Raw genomic sequence first — 15,603 nt, 5'->3', positions numbered from 1 at the left:
CTTTTCCCGCTTCTTCACCCTCTTCTTTGGCGCCCCTTTTTCCTTTCCTTTTCCTCTGCCTGCTTCACTTTCTCTCGTACTCTCTCGATGGATCACACCCATTCTGCAGAGTCATTAATGCAGAAATCGCAATGCATCAAGTGTTAGCTGCAGCCAAGTCCTTCTCCCAAGAAGTGGTTGGTTCAATTTAATGGATTTGTTCAATTTTCATGACAGTGGTTCGTTCCAATATGCGAATTGAATGCGTCTCTTGATGGATGATGTATTACAATACACTTATCACCAACTCAGTCAAAACAAAATTAAAGATGCTTCGGCGCTAGGAATTTATGCTTATGGAGATGAATTGAAGCATGAATTCCTAGCTTCGCCACTGAAGGTGTTTGCTTAAAAATTGGTATATACAAAATTCTTCACTAACACAGACATGGTAACATCATTGTAACTTGTTCAGCTACCCTGCACGTTTCAAGCTATAAAATTAAATTCATATTACACTATATAGTAAACACATTAATCACATCTCCCACAATACTTTGTTTATGCAATCTAATATTAGGAATTATCATCTAAAAAAAATTAAACAAGACTATAAAGGAATAATAATTGTAAAAAATAAATAAAAGAAAATGCATCTATCATTTAATTGGAAGAAAAGAAGTTGACTTTTTTTTTTCCACTTAAAATTAAACAAGACTATAAAGGAATAATAATTGTAAAAAATAAATAAATAAAAGAAAATGCATCTATCATTTAATTGGAAGAAAAGAAGTTGACTTTTTTTTTCGCTTAAAATTAAACAAGACTTTAAAGGAATAATAATTGTAAAAAAAAAATAAATAAATAAATAAAAGAAAATGCATCTATCATTTAATTGGAAGAAAAGAAGTTGACTTTTTTATTTTCACTTAAGGTTTAAATTTTTTAATAAAAGAGTGCAACAAGCAAAGTTTTATGAACTTTTGTGTCAGATCATTTCAAAGGGGCAACAAAATTTATAAGGGTCCTTAACTCTTGCATGGGATGAGCTCCTAGGAATTTTTTTTTTTTTTTCAACTATTGCAGGGGTCATGGCCACCGCTGGCCTATAAGTGTCTGCCACTGTCTCATCCCACAAATTATTGGATATCTTATATCCAGAGATCTCAATTTCAAAATTCATGGGATATCATCTAGCATTAAGCTAGATAAGTCCTACTCCTACTCACAAAAAGACAAAAAAATATTTATGAGTGTTCACTTGTCAAAAGCAACGGTTTTCTTGCAGCGTTTTAAGGCAAAGCCATTTGGTTGTTTATTTCATGATAGCTAAAGTTGATAGGAGTGGTTGTTTAAAACCAACAAAAAATTAATATTGAGTTAAAATAAATAAATATTTAGAGAGTTTGATGTAGGAAATTTCTTAAAAGTAATAGTTAAAATAATAAAAGTAGATTTTTTTAAAAATTTGGAGAGCTTGTTGGGAATGCTCTAAGACCCAATTGCTAAACAGTCCAAAGAGGCCTAAAAGGATGCATGCACCACTACCCCCACGGGGTACACCGCAGTTAATCCCCTCTTTAGGCTTATAGTTTCAAGCACTCTTTATCTCTTATTACCACGACGAGGGAAACTCTAACCCCTTTTTACTAGCTTTTTTCTCTCCATCAGTATGCTTCTGATGACTTCTCCCTCTCCCTTCTTTTGCAAGTAGGCTCTCATTCTTTTGTCTGGAAAGGAATAATAAACTGTGCAATTGATCCATATGTCATTAATGCAGTTAATATAGTTTGGAATTTCATAAATTCAATAATTAAAAAAGACGTCCGAATGAGATGATGATCATCAAACTCCATTCTCTGGCTTTAACTTTTTCTTGATCCAACGCCTGCGAGAGGAATATATGTTGGGATCAACGGATAAATTTGGGGCAGTAGTGCACTTGGCATTAATTTTTGGCAATACGGAGAAGGTATATTGTGTTTGGATTCCCCTACACTCACAATCACGTGAGTCCTTCATGCGTTGACCATGAATGAATGAATTTTTTTATTATTTTTTTTTCTCCAAACTGCCCGTTCTCTTTGATGCTCTCCCTTGCAGTGCCGATTGCTGAGTAATGGTTTGATGAGAAAATTTATGAAAAACTCGATTATATTTTTTAATCTTACGGTTTTTAAGGTCTTAGGTCGTTTTAGTTAGTTGGATGGCTTTTTCCTATAATTTCTTAGCATCCAAATAGAAATGTTCTGAAATTCTAATATGAGAGTATATTTTCTTATTCACAAATATGACCATTAAGAAAAGATAAACATTCAAAAAAGATTATAGAAAAAGAATAAAAAGATCTGAAAAAAAAAAAAATTATTTAAATAGAATAGTGATAGTGGATAGGTAAAATGATGAAGATGCTTTAAAAAAGTTGATGTCTAAAATAGAAAAAAATAAATTTTCACTATTTTGGCTAGTAAAATTTGGTGAGACTACTAGGAATGCTCTAACACTCTGCCTCCCTTAGAGAGTGGTTCAACAATCACTCTTTTCTTTCTTTATTTTTTAAAAAGAAAAAAAAATTGGTTTTTTTATTATAATGTAATCTATAATATATTTCCACTCTCTCTTCCACTCTTTCTCTCTTGTATATTTCTCTAATATATTTAACAATTATAACACAAATTTTCTATTGAAGTATTGATGACCGTCTGGGATCACTCTGAAGACTAATTTACCCCCAACAACATTTCTTTCTGTTTTTTTTTTTTTTTTTTTATTAATTTCTTTTGCAAGTAGTAGATTTTATATGTGTGGGTGGAGAGTAGTCTAGAATTTAGTACTTTACAAGACTGGAGGGTAAGGTCATCCCTTCTGGATGGATGTATGAGTAATATATATAATATATATATATATATATATATACGTTTGCCGATCAAATAAATACAATATTCACGGAACGGAATTGAATCCCATCTTTGACGGTTACCCTGATAATTACATATATTAATAAGTATTCCTGCTTAAACAGCATTCACATTCCTCTCAGCAAATGTGTTTGACTAAAATATAGCTACTTACTTTTCTAAAGCGCGTATTTAAATATCTTCATTTACTATTTCATTTACAATATATATATATATATAATTCTACCCCAAATTTGCCTCACAAATTTCATGAGCTATTCAATTTTATTTTATTTTATCATTTTTTGAATTCTTATCTCATTTCACTTTTCCTCTCTCCTCATTTGTTAAAAGTGATTGCTTAAAACCAATAAAAAATTAATATTTAGTACTTAAAATAGAGAATTATTTGAAGAGTTTGATGTAAGAAGTTTGTTAAAGTAGTAGTTAAAATAATAAAAATAAATTTTTTAACTAAAATTTAGTTAAAGTTAAGAGCTTGATAGGAATACTTTCACAAGAGCTAGCCAATTTCTTAGTGAATGTGGCTAGCCATATATATATTGATGATAGCATTTCTTTGATGGGGTTTTTTAAATTGCTTGGCCTTTTGTGAATTTTGTTTTGTTTTTTTTCCCCTCTTTATGTAATTTATTAATGCTCCTAACTCTTTGTTGTGTTCATAATATATATATATATATATATATATATATAATAAAAAAATAAATAAAAAAGAAACTCTTTGTCGTGTTCTTGTAAACACATCCACCTGTTCAGTATCTAATTAGCTGCCAGCCGCTGGCCGGCGGTTTTTGTTGTTTTCTATACAAAAAAGTTTCATGGTCTGTTTTCAAGAAGGAATCGACGTCTTAGTACTCTCTGCTTTATATATCTCCCACACTTTGCTTTATCTCCCACACTTTGGAGCTTCAGGGGAATTTTGAAGCTTTCGATCGAACTCTCTTCTGCTGCCAAAATCTCTTAGATAAAGTAGCTTCATTCATTCATGTCCTCATCTTTCCTCTGTTTTCTTGGCAACCAAACGTAGAGTAGAAAACATTCCCATTCAATTTCACATACTTCTTCACGTTTTTAGTTTGTGCATGTTAGAATGGACGTGGGTGATGAGGCGAGTTTTGAAGGGATCATCGAAACAAGATGCTGTGCCTGCTACTCAAAGAATGGTTCTGATCACCCCAAGAATTCATTCGAGAGCAGCGGAAACTATTTCCGAGCACTTATGGAGATTCCGTGGCGGTTGGCAGACAGGATCTCGAGCCGGTCAGCTGACCAAATGGAGCTGGTGGAGGTGAAGGCTCGGAGCCAGCATGATATGAAGAAGACACTCACGTGGTGGGACCTTATGTGGTTCGGCATGGGCGCCGTCATCGGTTCCGGCATCTTCGTCCTCACCGGTCTTGAGACCAGGATCCATGCCGGCCCTGCTGTGGTCTTGTCTTTCGTTGTTTCTGGCATCTCCGCCTTGCTTTCTGTTTTCTGCTATACTGAGTTTGCGGTGGAGATACCCGTAGCAGGTAAAACACTTTCAATATATATATATATATATATATATATATAGGCATTTTTCCTCTTCAAAATTAATGTTGAAAATATCTACTGAAACAGTAACTGCACGCCAAGCTAGCCACTTTTAATGATTAAGTAAGAATGGATAGGTAAAAATGAAGGTAAATTGACAGGGTGAGGGGGGTTAGAGAATGACCAGAGACTTGATTGAGGGGTCTTATCCTCCTCTATGTATAGGTTGGTGTTTCCGACCTTCTTTGCCCGGCGTTTTAGGGGCCTCAGTCGGAATTTTGTTGAGGGAATCAGAGGCTATTGAGGTCACGTAGTCAGAGTATGAATATTCATTTCCACGAATATTGGGGAGGCGTGGGAGGAATCTGTCCTGGCGAGCAGGGGCGGAGCCATCATACGCATTGAATTCAACACAAATGAACTCTGTTTTCTTAAACTTTATGCAGAGGATAGTGCTTATAGCATACTTAACTTTATTCCATTTCACTTTATTGATACAAAAATCTGCTATATTTTAGGCGGTTCATTTGCGTACCTAAGGGTAGAGCTTGGAGATTTTGTGGCCTTCATCGCCGCCGGCAACATCCTTCTCGAGTACGTAATCGGCGGAGCTGCTGTAGCACGTTCTTGGACATCTTATTTCGCCACTCTCTGCAATCACGTAGACAATGATTTCCGTATTACAGTCCATAGTCTCCCAGAGGACTACAGATATCTCGACCCCATTGCCGTTGTTGTCATCGCCGTCATCTGTGTCATCGCCGTCATCAGCACCAAGGCATCTTCACGTGTCAATTACATCGCCACAATTGTTCATATTGTCGTCATCATCTTCATCATTATTGCTGGCCTTACAAAAGCAGATATTAAGAACTACACGCCGTTTGCCCCTTTCGGTGTTCGGGGCATCTTTCAGGCTTCAGCAGTGCTATTCTTCGCCTATGTTGGATTTGATGCCGTTTCAACCATGGCCGAGGAGACAAAGAATCCCGCTCGAGACATCCCAATCGGTCTTTTAGGCTCGATGGTGATTACCACATTGGTGTATTGTTTGCTAGCGGTAGTTCTATGCCTTATGCAGCCGTATAGTGAAGTTGATACATATGCTCCGTATTCAGTAGCATTTGAAGCCGTAGGGTTGGGGTGGGCTAAGTACATAGTTGCTGTCGGAGCACTGAAAGGCATGACAACCGTTTTGCTTGTCGGAGCTGTAGGCCAAGCTCGGTATTGTTACTAATCACTTTTCTAAAAAGTTTAAGGCTTCGTTTATTTCAAGGTAAATTGTTTTTTTTTTTAAAAAAAAAAATGTTTTTCCTATTTTTGAATGTTTAGTACGATAAAAAATTCATGGTCAAATCAAAAACATTTTCAGCCGACTACAAAACGTTCTTTAATTTTCGTAAAATTATTTCTCTTTTCTAAAGCTGTATACTATTTTTTAAGTTTGAGCTTCTCATTCTCGCACGCATTCCCTCTTGCATTTCATTCTCCGCCACTGCATGCCAAAGGTCGCCAGCCGTTTACCGACTTCGCCGGAATCCGCAGCCAAATATGTCAGAATCCTCTATCGAAAGTCGCTGCCTGAAGTCACTAGCCATCGCTAATTTCCGTATAAACCAAACGCCAAAAAAAATCTTTTCAGTTGAAATCATTGTTCAGTTGAAAGAATTTTTCAATTAAAAATATTTTATGTTGAAACAAACGGAGCCTAATTTTATAAGAAAAGATAAATTTAAACATTTAATTTATATTATAACAGGTATCTCACACACATAGCGCGTACCCACATGATTCCCCGGTGGTTTGCCAAAGTGGACGGCAGAACAGGGACACCCATCAACGCCACAGTCGTCATGCTCGTCGCCACTGCAGTCGTCGCCTTCTTCACAAAGCTCGAGATTCTTGCGAACCTCCTCTCAGTCTCCACCCTGTTTATCTTCATGCTTGTTGCTGCTGCGCTCCTTGTGCGACGCTACTATGTCAGCGGGGTGACGACATTGGCGAACCGCGTCAAGCTCATTGTGTGTCTCTGGCTTATAATTGGTTCTTCCATTGGAACTGCTGCTTATTGGGGAAAAAGTGACGGTTGGATTGGGTACACAATAACTGCGCCAATTTGGCTGATTGGAACCGTCGGGCTTTGGGTTTTGGTTCCACATGCAAGAAATCCAAAACTTTGGGGAGTGCCATTGGTTCCATGGCTGCCATCAACTTCGATTGCCATCAATATATTTCTTCTTGGATCGATAGATAAAGCGTCGTTCATAAGGTTCGGGATATGGACTGGAATTATGTTGGTTTACTATTTGTTTTTCGGGTTGCATTTGTCGTATGACAAGGCAAAGGCGTCTGGGGAGAAGAGGATGGATGATGGTGCGCATTTGAAGGTGGTCGAAGACGGGGTTAACACTTGAGCGACTGGTTCTGGTTCAGCTGGTATGAACGTCGGCAATGCTTCAACATTTGGTGGCAGTTCGATGACTAAAACAAATAGCCGTTCATATTGTGAAGGAGAGAGAGAGAGAGAGCCAAGTATTCCACACCCTTTTTCTTTTTTTTCTTTCTCTAAATGTGCACATGATTTCGGATCTGGATTGTATACAATAATTTGTCCGAATCTTAGAAAATTCAAGCAGGTGAGATGATTGTAAGATAACATTTATAAACTCACTTGATCGAATAATTGATTGAATAAACTTTTTATTTGGTCAAGTAAATTTCATAAATGATCTCCCACAATTAATCACGTGAATAAATTATCTCAAATGCTACAAATAATTATAAAGGATCCTAATTCCATGAATTCTCACAATCTGCATCTATATGTTTAAAAGTTGTGTTCGGAAGGAAAAAATAAATGTTAGGATGTAATGCTATATTTTATGGGAAAATGTTAAATTTACAACACCAACACAACAACCATACAACAACCCCTCACATGAGGGTGGACCCCACACACTGGGGCCCACTCTCATGTGAGGGGTTGTTGTGTGGTTATTGTGATGGTGTTGTGTATGAATCAAATCCCTATTTTATGAATGTAGAAACAATTCTATGATTATCCAATGTTTTAATTCACTACTTTTCCAAATATTTTAATTAAACTGATAGAAAAAAAAAAAATATATATATATATATATATATATATTAATTTAATTAAGAAAAATACTACCTACCACATCACTATTTTAATATGTTGATATGACATTATCAATTTACGATTGAGTTTTTTTTTTTTCTTTTAACAAGGGTCAATGAGTAATGTTACATAGTACATCTTTATCTCACTCCCATTCCATTCGGCCGATATGGTAGAGTTTTCGGCCCTTAGATCAATCTTTGTTTTAAAAAAAAAAAAAATTAAGGGCAGATGAACACTGTCACATCAGTCCAACATGATGGAAGTGTACTATATATGTAGTATTAATCTTTTTTTTTTTTTTTTTGTTTCTTTCTTTATTTTATTTTATTTTGAATGGAGTATGTAGTATTATTCAATGGCTGATCTAAGGGTAGATTGGTAATGTCACGTACGTCAGCATAGTGTGCTATTTAATTTATGAGATATGATACGTTTACAACTTCCGTACAGCTCTAACAAATTTTTTTAAAATCAACCATTGGATATTTATGACTCACATATAGAAAAACAGATCCAATGGTTAGTTTGAAAAGAAGTTTTTGGAGTTGCACAAAAATTGTGTCAAGAGTTTACAATAATCATTTCTCTTAATTTATACTTCTTCTATTTTAAGTAAACCATGTGATGCCAAATCATGTTAAATTACTATTTATTTTAAAAGTTTAAATTAATAAATTTAACTATTTAATTAATCCTTTAATACATCATACAATAAATCTAATACAAAAGTTTATTATTGTATGAACTAAGTCTAGTTTACACGCGAAATTCAAAATCTTGAAAGAAAAATGATGGATTTACAACACCACCACAACAATTACACAACACCCTCTCACATGGGGGTGGGACCTAGTGTGTGGGGCCCACTCCCATGTGAGGGGGTGTTGTGCAATTGTTGTACCGGTGAAATGTAGGAATCAAACCCCCATCTTGAAATAGACATACTATGCTCTTTCTCTAGTCTTTCTCGTATGCTCTTACTTTTTAAAATAACCATGGGATCTATGGGGTTATGTGTGGGATATACATGAACCCCACATATTTAATAGTTTTTGTTTTTTCGATAACTCTATAATAGTAACTTTTAAAAATGAGGAGATTGGAGAAAGGTCATAAGAAGGTAAATGATAATTTGTATATACTGTACACACACTCACATTTGATATGTAACCCATAACATAAATTTAAATGTGTGTACAAAATATTTTTAAATAGTACATCTCTAATAAAAATAAATAAATAATTGAATCATTCCACGAATCTCGGTCATCGGATTTCACGGCACCAAACCAGATTTTGTATACTGCTTTGTTTTCGGCTGATATAATAAAGGCACCTTATTCACCATTATTTTCTTATTAATGGGGACTTGAATACGGCATGGCTCAGGCAACCAAATTAAAGTTGGAATTTAAGCCGACTTTGCCCAACTAATACCCGCAATTCCATTTGATTGGATTTGGATTTACTTTGTCCAATTTCGGTAAAATTGAGATAATTTATTTTAGAGTAATGATTCATTGCCATCTTTTTGTACAACTTTTCACCACCTTATCTATGTGGCAAGATGGTCCCCCCTATTACTTTTTGAGTTTTTAAAATAAAGAATAATGATTCAATGCCACTTAGATATACAACTTTTCACCACCTTGCCTATGTGGCAAGGTGATCCCTCCACTACTTTTTGAGTTTTTTTATTTTTTTAAAATAAATTAAGATGAGGGACCATCTTGCCACATAGATAAAGTGGTAAAAAGTTGTATATTTAGGTGGTAGTGAATCATTACTCAAAAATAAAATAAGGTAAGGGACCACCTTGCCACATAAGTAAGGTGGTGAAAAGTTGTATAAAAATGTGTCAATGAATCATTACTATTTATTCTATAGTTAAGATTTAAAGCTAGTCTATTTAACTGTGCATATGAAGTTAATGTTGACACGTCTTTTAAAATTTTTGAATAATGTAAAATTATGTACACGGTTATATGCACCAACTTTAAATTCTGACTTTATTTTTTTAAAAAAAAAACTTTAAATTCTAACTATAAAAGAAAATATTCATTTTATTTGAAATGAAAATGATCTTATTCTCAATTTGATTGGATTTTAATTTGGATATTAACTTTATCCGATCTCTTACTGCCTTGTCTAGAGTAGAGTTGACAATTTTTTACACGACCCGCAAATTCGACACAAACATGACACGAAGTTATAGAGTTTGGGTTTATGCTAATCGGATTCGGGTCATGACCCATTTATAATCATGTCAAATGGGTCGACACATGAGTGGACCCGTTAACACATTTAGGAAATAAAAAATAAAAAAGAAGAAGAAAGAAAGAAAAAGAAATTAGAAGTTAGTTTAGAACAGGGGACAAAAAAAAATTTGGTCATTCGGGCCATGTGAACCCAACACAATCTGTTAGTTAAATGGGTCAAGTGTGTCGTGTCGGGTTGCCCGGCTTATAGGTATGTCGTGTTCGGATTTCATGTGTCAACTCCTTTAACTAATCGTGTCGGGTTCGGGTTGGCTAGTCAATCGGGTCAAGCCGAACTCAACACGTAAACCCGTTTTGCCAACCTAAGTCTAGAGCCTTCGATTCATTGTGGACCTTGCTCTTTTTGTCTCTTTTATTTTTTTCTTATAAATAAATATTTGGATTTCATTCATTAATCAAGAAATTATATATAGATGATTTCTCTAAGAAAATAATATCACAAATATAACTGAGAATTTTGTTACGTAAATGAATTCTCGAACACATAACGGGATAATTTCTTCGGTTTTGAGGGAACCTAGACCCTTTAGATTCGTTGAAAGGAACCTAAACATTTTCAAACACAAAGTTTGGGATTAATTTTGCTTTCTTTATTATCCATCAACAACTCTTTAAATAAAGATTACAACTTCACTCATAATTGAAAGATAATACTAAGAGATAACTCCCCTAAGATAACAATAGTCTCCTAATGAAACAATAAAACATAAGCTTAACACTCACGGAGATATACTCGACATGGATAACTTCAACTAAACTAAATAACCAATAAGACTATTCACCAATAAGAAATACTAAAACACAATACAACTCAAACACTTAAACTATTCAAACTAAAGATAGGATAATAATCTAACAATTGACTAATGACTCAACCAACATAGTTGACTCCAAACTCTAAAGTAGTAGTAGACTCTAACTCCAAAGCAGGTAGTGGTCTCCAACTCAAAAGTGATGTAGAAGACTCCAATACATTTGATGAAATGTGATTGATCGAGATAACTCGTCCATATTATAACAAATTTCTTCCAACCAAATCTGATTTATGATCCATTAGCTGTCTAAATCTACTCCAATTATGACCTATAAAATTTAATGCAATTACCACATGAAGCATGTCAACCTCCAAAATTATGTATTGGAATCCCAATACTTGCTTGTTTCTTCATCTGCTGCATCTCATAATTTTTATCTACTACTATTAATTGTTGCAGGGTATGCACGCAATTTCCCCATCTCTCTTCTCGGTTCCTTTCAGGGTAGAGTTATTCTTTTTTTCAAACCCTTGGAATTTTAAAATTAAAATTAAAAAAAAAAAAGAAAAAAAGAAAAGAAAAAAGCGAATCATAATATTATTTAATTATAATATTAAAAACTAGCATATAAACTCTAGTGCAGGTCATTTTTTGGAAGGAAAGTTCCAATCAAATGCTGCCACTAAAACTTTGTCTTCTTGTATATATCCCAAAGTCAATATTAAACATCAATCATTCTGTTCTACTACAGAAGGAAGAGATGGAACTCAATTATGAGAATTCGGTGGATATAAAATGTCAATTTTGCGTACCTCAGATTGTGGAAAAGTTTATTAAGATTGTATTTAGCTTATTTCTTTCTGGCAAGCATCAACTGGCCCCCCGTTTCAAACCATCTAAGGCTCAACTGGCCTGCTGATGTCCTTTTCCAAAGTGGCCAGTATAGGTTCACACTAGTACAATTATCAGCTAGCTGACTCAGGGAGAAAAAAAAAACGGCTACACATTTATCTCTTATTCGAGTTTTATTAAATTTAATAGTTGATTTTCACATCTCTTGTAACGAGATAAATAAGAGATGGGCAAAAAAAAGATGAAAATCAAATATTTCTAAAACTAAAAAGAAAAAAAGAAAAAATATATAGAAAGCTAGAATTATCTAGGAGTGTATATACGAGCGGATATTAACCGCTTGCATCAGTTATCCGCAAGTGCGGATGCGGTTAGCAAAATCTACAATCTGCATATGCAAATGTGGATAGCGGTTATATATACATCACCCCCTCACCCGCATCCTCAAACCTTATGTGGCATGGTCATTCCAACAAAAAAATAAAGAGAAATGATATACAGAAATCTCTACACATTTCTATACAACCAAGTTTTAAATCTATCCTTGAATTTGAGGGACCCAGTGTAAAAATGAGATGAGTAGGAGATGCATGTATTTATATCATTTCTTAAAAATAAATTTTCATGCACTAAATACTATAGGAGACCTCAACACTTCAAAGGATGAAAAATTATGTATAGCATTACTTAAAAAGATCAACGTTTTGCTAATCTCTTTAGCAAATCCAATATAGAATCTGTTGAACCTACATGTAAATACCAGAGATTCATTCAATAGGATATTTGTCCATTTCTTGTATGAAGATGGATAAAAGTCGGACAAAAGTTGAATACTAAACATTAAAAAAAAAAAAAAAAAAAAAGCCTTAAAGTATCAACCGACTTGAAATAATAATAATAATAATAATAATAATAATAAACTAAATTATCAGGTGGCTTTGACATATATAATGAGACACATCATGTTCTCATCATTCATACTTCCATATCCATGTAAGAATGGTCTTCGAATACGACTCCCACTTCTCTTTCAAACTGTACACCTCATAATATCAATGAGATTATCCCCTTTGACCAAATACGGATGTGTGACCACCGCAATTCTTCACAAGGGGTGCGCCCACCCCTTATCTCTTTCGTACGAGATCATCCACACCTCTTTTTAAAAACACGTGTGCCAATCATATTTATTTTAGATATATGTCAATTTAATAAATTAAATCAGTGAAAATTACCTCGAACTAATTTGATGGAATATTTTATCCTTTTGTTTAAATAAAGTTTTCATTTCTAAAAAATAAAAATTATGGGTTCGTTTAGAAAAACCTTTAAAGATTATTATTATTATTATTTTATGATACGACAGAAATGTGAAAGTAATTTTAAATATTTTGTGGGTTGAGTTGTTTGTAAATACTTTTATTCTTTTATTAAAAAGTAAAATCTCCTTTCAAAAAAAAAAAAAAATTGTTAAAAGAGAAATGACTAACAAATCCAATCATAATTTTAAAAGTAAAAAATTAAAAAATGTGATCAAGAGGAGAGGATGTAGCACGTCTCATGTTAAAAATTGCTAACGAAGCCCTTTATTATTTTACAAAAGGGGGTTTTAAGTTTCCAAACTACCAGCTGTTTCGGAAGTAACCCTACAAACTACCAACTCTTGAACTTTGGCTTTTCAAATTACCAAAAAGTTTCAAAAATACCATTTTTGTCAAAATATGCCTATAATATCTCTGTCACGTGTAACTTTTCAATTAAAAAATAATGAAAATAAATAAATTAAAAAGCTAAAAAAAAAGTTAAAAAAAATATATATGAGGGTGGCCGGCCTCCCCCATTTTGGTTCCAACCCCATATTTTTTTAAAAAATTATATATATATAATTTTATTATTTTTTTAAAATTGAAAAATTACATAGGACAGAATAATTATAGGCATATTTCGACAAAATAAGTCTTTTTAAAAATTTTTGATAGTTTGAAAAGCCAAAGTCTAATAATTGATAGTTTAATTGCTACTTCAAAACTACCTGTTTGAAGGGCTAAAACCTAATTTTTCCTTTACAAAATTTACCGGAAAGGAAGGAGAAAAGAAACACAAAGTTCATCAGATTCAGGCCGTCCAAAGTCAGCGCCGTTAATGAAGACCATTTAGTGGCAGTAGTAGTCATATCTACAACCACAACTCCGCCGGTTCATACCTTCAAACGCTTTAATGAAGAAAGATTTTGATACCAGCAAGCAAGCAAGCTCAGAAGAATAAATAAATAAATAAAGCAAGCAAGCAAGTTGTTGCCTCTGTTGGCCGCAGACTGAAAAAGTTCGCCAGGTGTTGACCCAAAAAGTAAGTCAATCGCGTGCTTATGAAAAAAGCTCGTGGTAGACTGGTAGTTGGTAATTTCATATTGTGTGAAATTATTAAAATATTATTATTTACAATTAGTTAGCTTCTCTCCGATTGAAACTTAACTAGAAAGGACCCTATTGCTAACTGGTAAGAGCATCCCCATTAGATGATGTAAACTTCAATCTATTATAGATAAGCAAAAGTTACTTTTGCTAGTTTAGATAATGAGTTTTAAAAAATGTCATACATCCAATTATTTATTTTTAACTCTACATCAATTAAATATTTATTTTTACTATTTTTTTTTTTTTTTCTCTTTCCTACTTTTTATCATTTTATTCTACCGACCCTAATCCTTCACCCAGCGTGCTTTCTAACTGAACCAACATTGCCAACATTGTGATTTCAAAAAAAAAAAAACTGAACCAACGGTCCAACATTGCCATTATTTTTTCTCAAGAAAAAAATAAACCTGCCCTTATTTATCCTTAAGTTGCCACGTGTCCTACCAAGAGCCACTCCACCCTTATCTTCTTTTGACTTCTAGAACTCCTCTCTTCACTCTGCACGAAACCATTCTTCCCATTCTTTCTTTTTTGGATGAATATTCTCTCTCTCTTCCTTCATCTTCAAGCTTCTAACTTTACAGAAATTGCCATGACACACCACCTCCTCCACCCTCCTCTCTCTCCTCCCACCTCTAGTTCCCTCACGCCCAGTCCCTCTCATCTCCCATTTCAATCGCCTCCAGACCCAACTCTTCGAAGCTGTCGCCCTCTAAAGAAGAGGAAGAAGAGGAAAGAAGAAGAAAAAGGCGGGAGGAAGAAGAAGAAGGAGGAAGAAGAAAAAGGCGGGTGGTGAGCGTGAGACAGAGAGACGCAGAGATTGTCCTTTTTGCCAGTAAAAATACAATAAAAAAAAGAGCTTTGTTACCTACACAACAGGTTGTGCACAACCTGTTGTGTAGCAAGCATTTTTCTAAAAAAAAAAAGATGTATGAACAGTGCAACGCCACATGTAGTGTTGCACTGTTCACAAATCTCCGTCAACGCCGGTTTACGTTTAGGATAGAGAAGCTATGGAGCAGGCTTTTTATGCTTTGGTTATCTATTATACATTTACAGTGGATTTTACATAACCTGTGAATGCTCTAAGGGCCAACTTATTTAATTATCACGTAGATCCATTTAAAAAGCTTTTAAGGAAAAAAATATACATATTTCTTTTAAATTATCACTTAATTTTTAATTGTTTTTCAAATTATCAATTATATTAATATTTTTCTTCAAACTACTAAAATATAGGTGCATTTGAGATTGCAATTTTATAGAAAAAAAAAAAATGCGATTTTAAACCAAATCGTAGAAAATGAATCGTTTCAAAACTGCGTTTTTAAAAAATTGCGATTTGAAAATGCAGAAAGGTGCTTATTCAAATTGCATGCAATGTGGTGTTTTTTTGAAAACGCAGTATTTTAAAAGGATAACCTGCGATTTTGTCAAACGCTTAAATGAGTTTTTAAAAATCACTTTTTTTAAATCGCATATTTTAAAATTGTTATTTTGAATTTGCAAATCTAAACAAAAAGACAAAAAAATGATTCTAATTTTTTTTTCAATCAAACAAAAATGTCCTTAAATTTTTTATTTTTTTTTTAAAAAAGTTAAAACGAAAAAAAAAAAATTACAAAAAGAAAAAGAACGAAAAAAAAAAAGAACGAAAAATAACTGAATTTTTTTTTTTAAAAAAAACCTTTTTATAATTTTTTTTTTTTTTTAGTTTTTTAGTTTTTTTTTTGTCTAACTTTTTTG

At 33.6% G+C, this 15,603-nt stretch overlaps 1 protein-coding gene across 1 annotated transcript; it reads left to right on the top strand.

The window, feature by feature from the left end:
• Positions 1-3,737: 3,737 nt before the first annotated feature.
• Positions 3,738-7,132, top strand: LOC133869651 (cationic amino acid transporter 1-like). Its single transcript, XM_062306707.1, has 3 exons — positions 3,738-4,411; positions 4,934-5,639; positions 6,175-7,132. Exons 1-3 carry the CDS (start codon positions 3,988-3,990, stop codon positions 6,827-6,829), a joined length of 1,785 nt encoding a protein of 594 aa, XP_062162691.1. The 5' UTR covers positions 3,738-3,987; the 3' UTR covers positions 6,830-7,132.
• Positions 7,133-15,603: the final 8,471 nt, after the last annotated feature.

Source organism: Alnus glutinosa, chromosome 5, assembly GCF_958979055.1.
Source record: "Alnus glutinosa chromosome 5, dhAlnGlut1.1, whole genome shotgun sequence".
NCBI classification, from domain to species: domain Eukaryota; kingdom Viridiplantae; phylum Streptophyta; class Magnoliopsida; order Fagales; family Betulaceae; genus Alnus; species Alnus glutinosa.
The sequence above is the reverse complement of the archived record's forward strand: the minus strand, read 5'-3'. Positions and strand labels throughout refer to the sequence as shown.

Coding starts and splice junctions, on each gene's coding strand:
- LOC133869651 (XM_062306707.1), top strand. CDS start 3,988: ATGGACGTGGGTGATGAGGCGAGTTTTGAAGGGATCATCGAAACAAGA. Junction 4,412..4,933: donor GGTGGAGATACCCGTAGCAG/GTAAAACACTTT, acceptor GCTATATTTTAG/GCGGTTCATTTGCGTACCTA. Junction 5,640..6,174: donor GGAGCTGTAGGCCAAGCTCG/GTATTGTTACTA, acceptor ATATTATAACAG/GTATCTCACACACATAGCGC.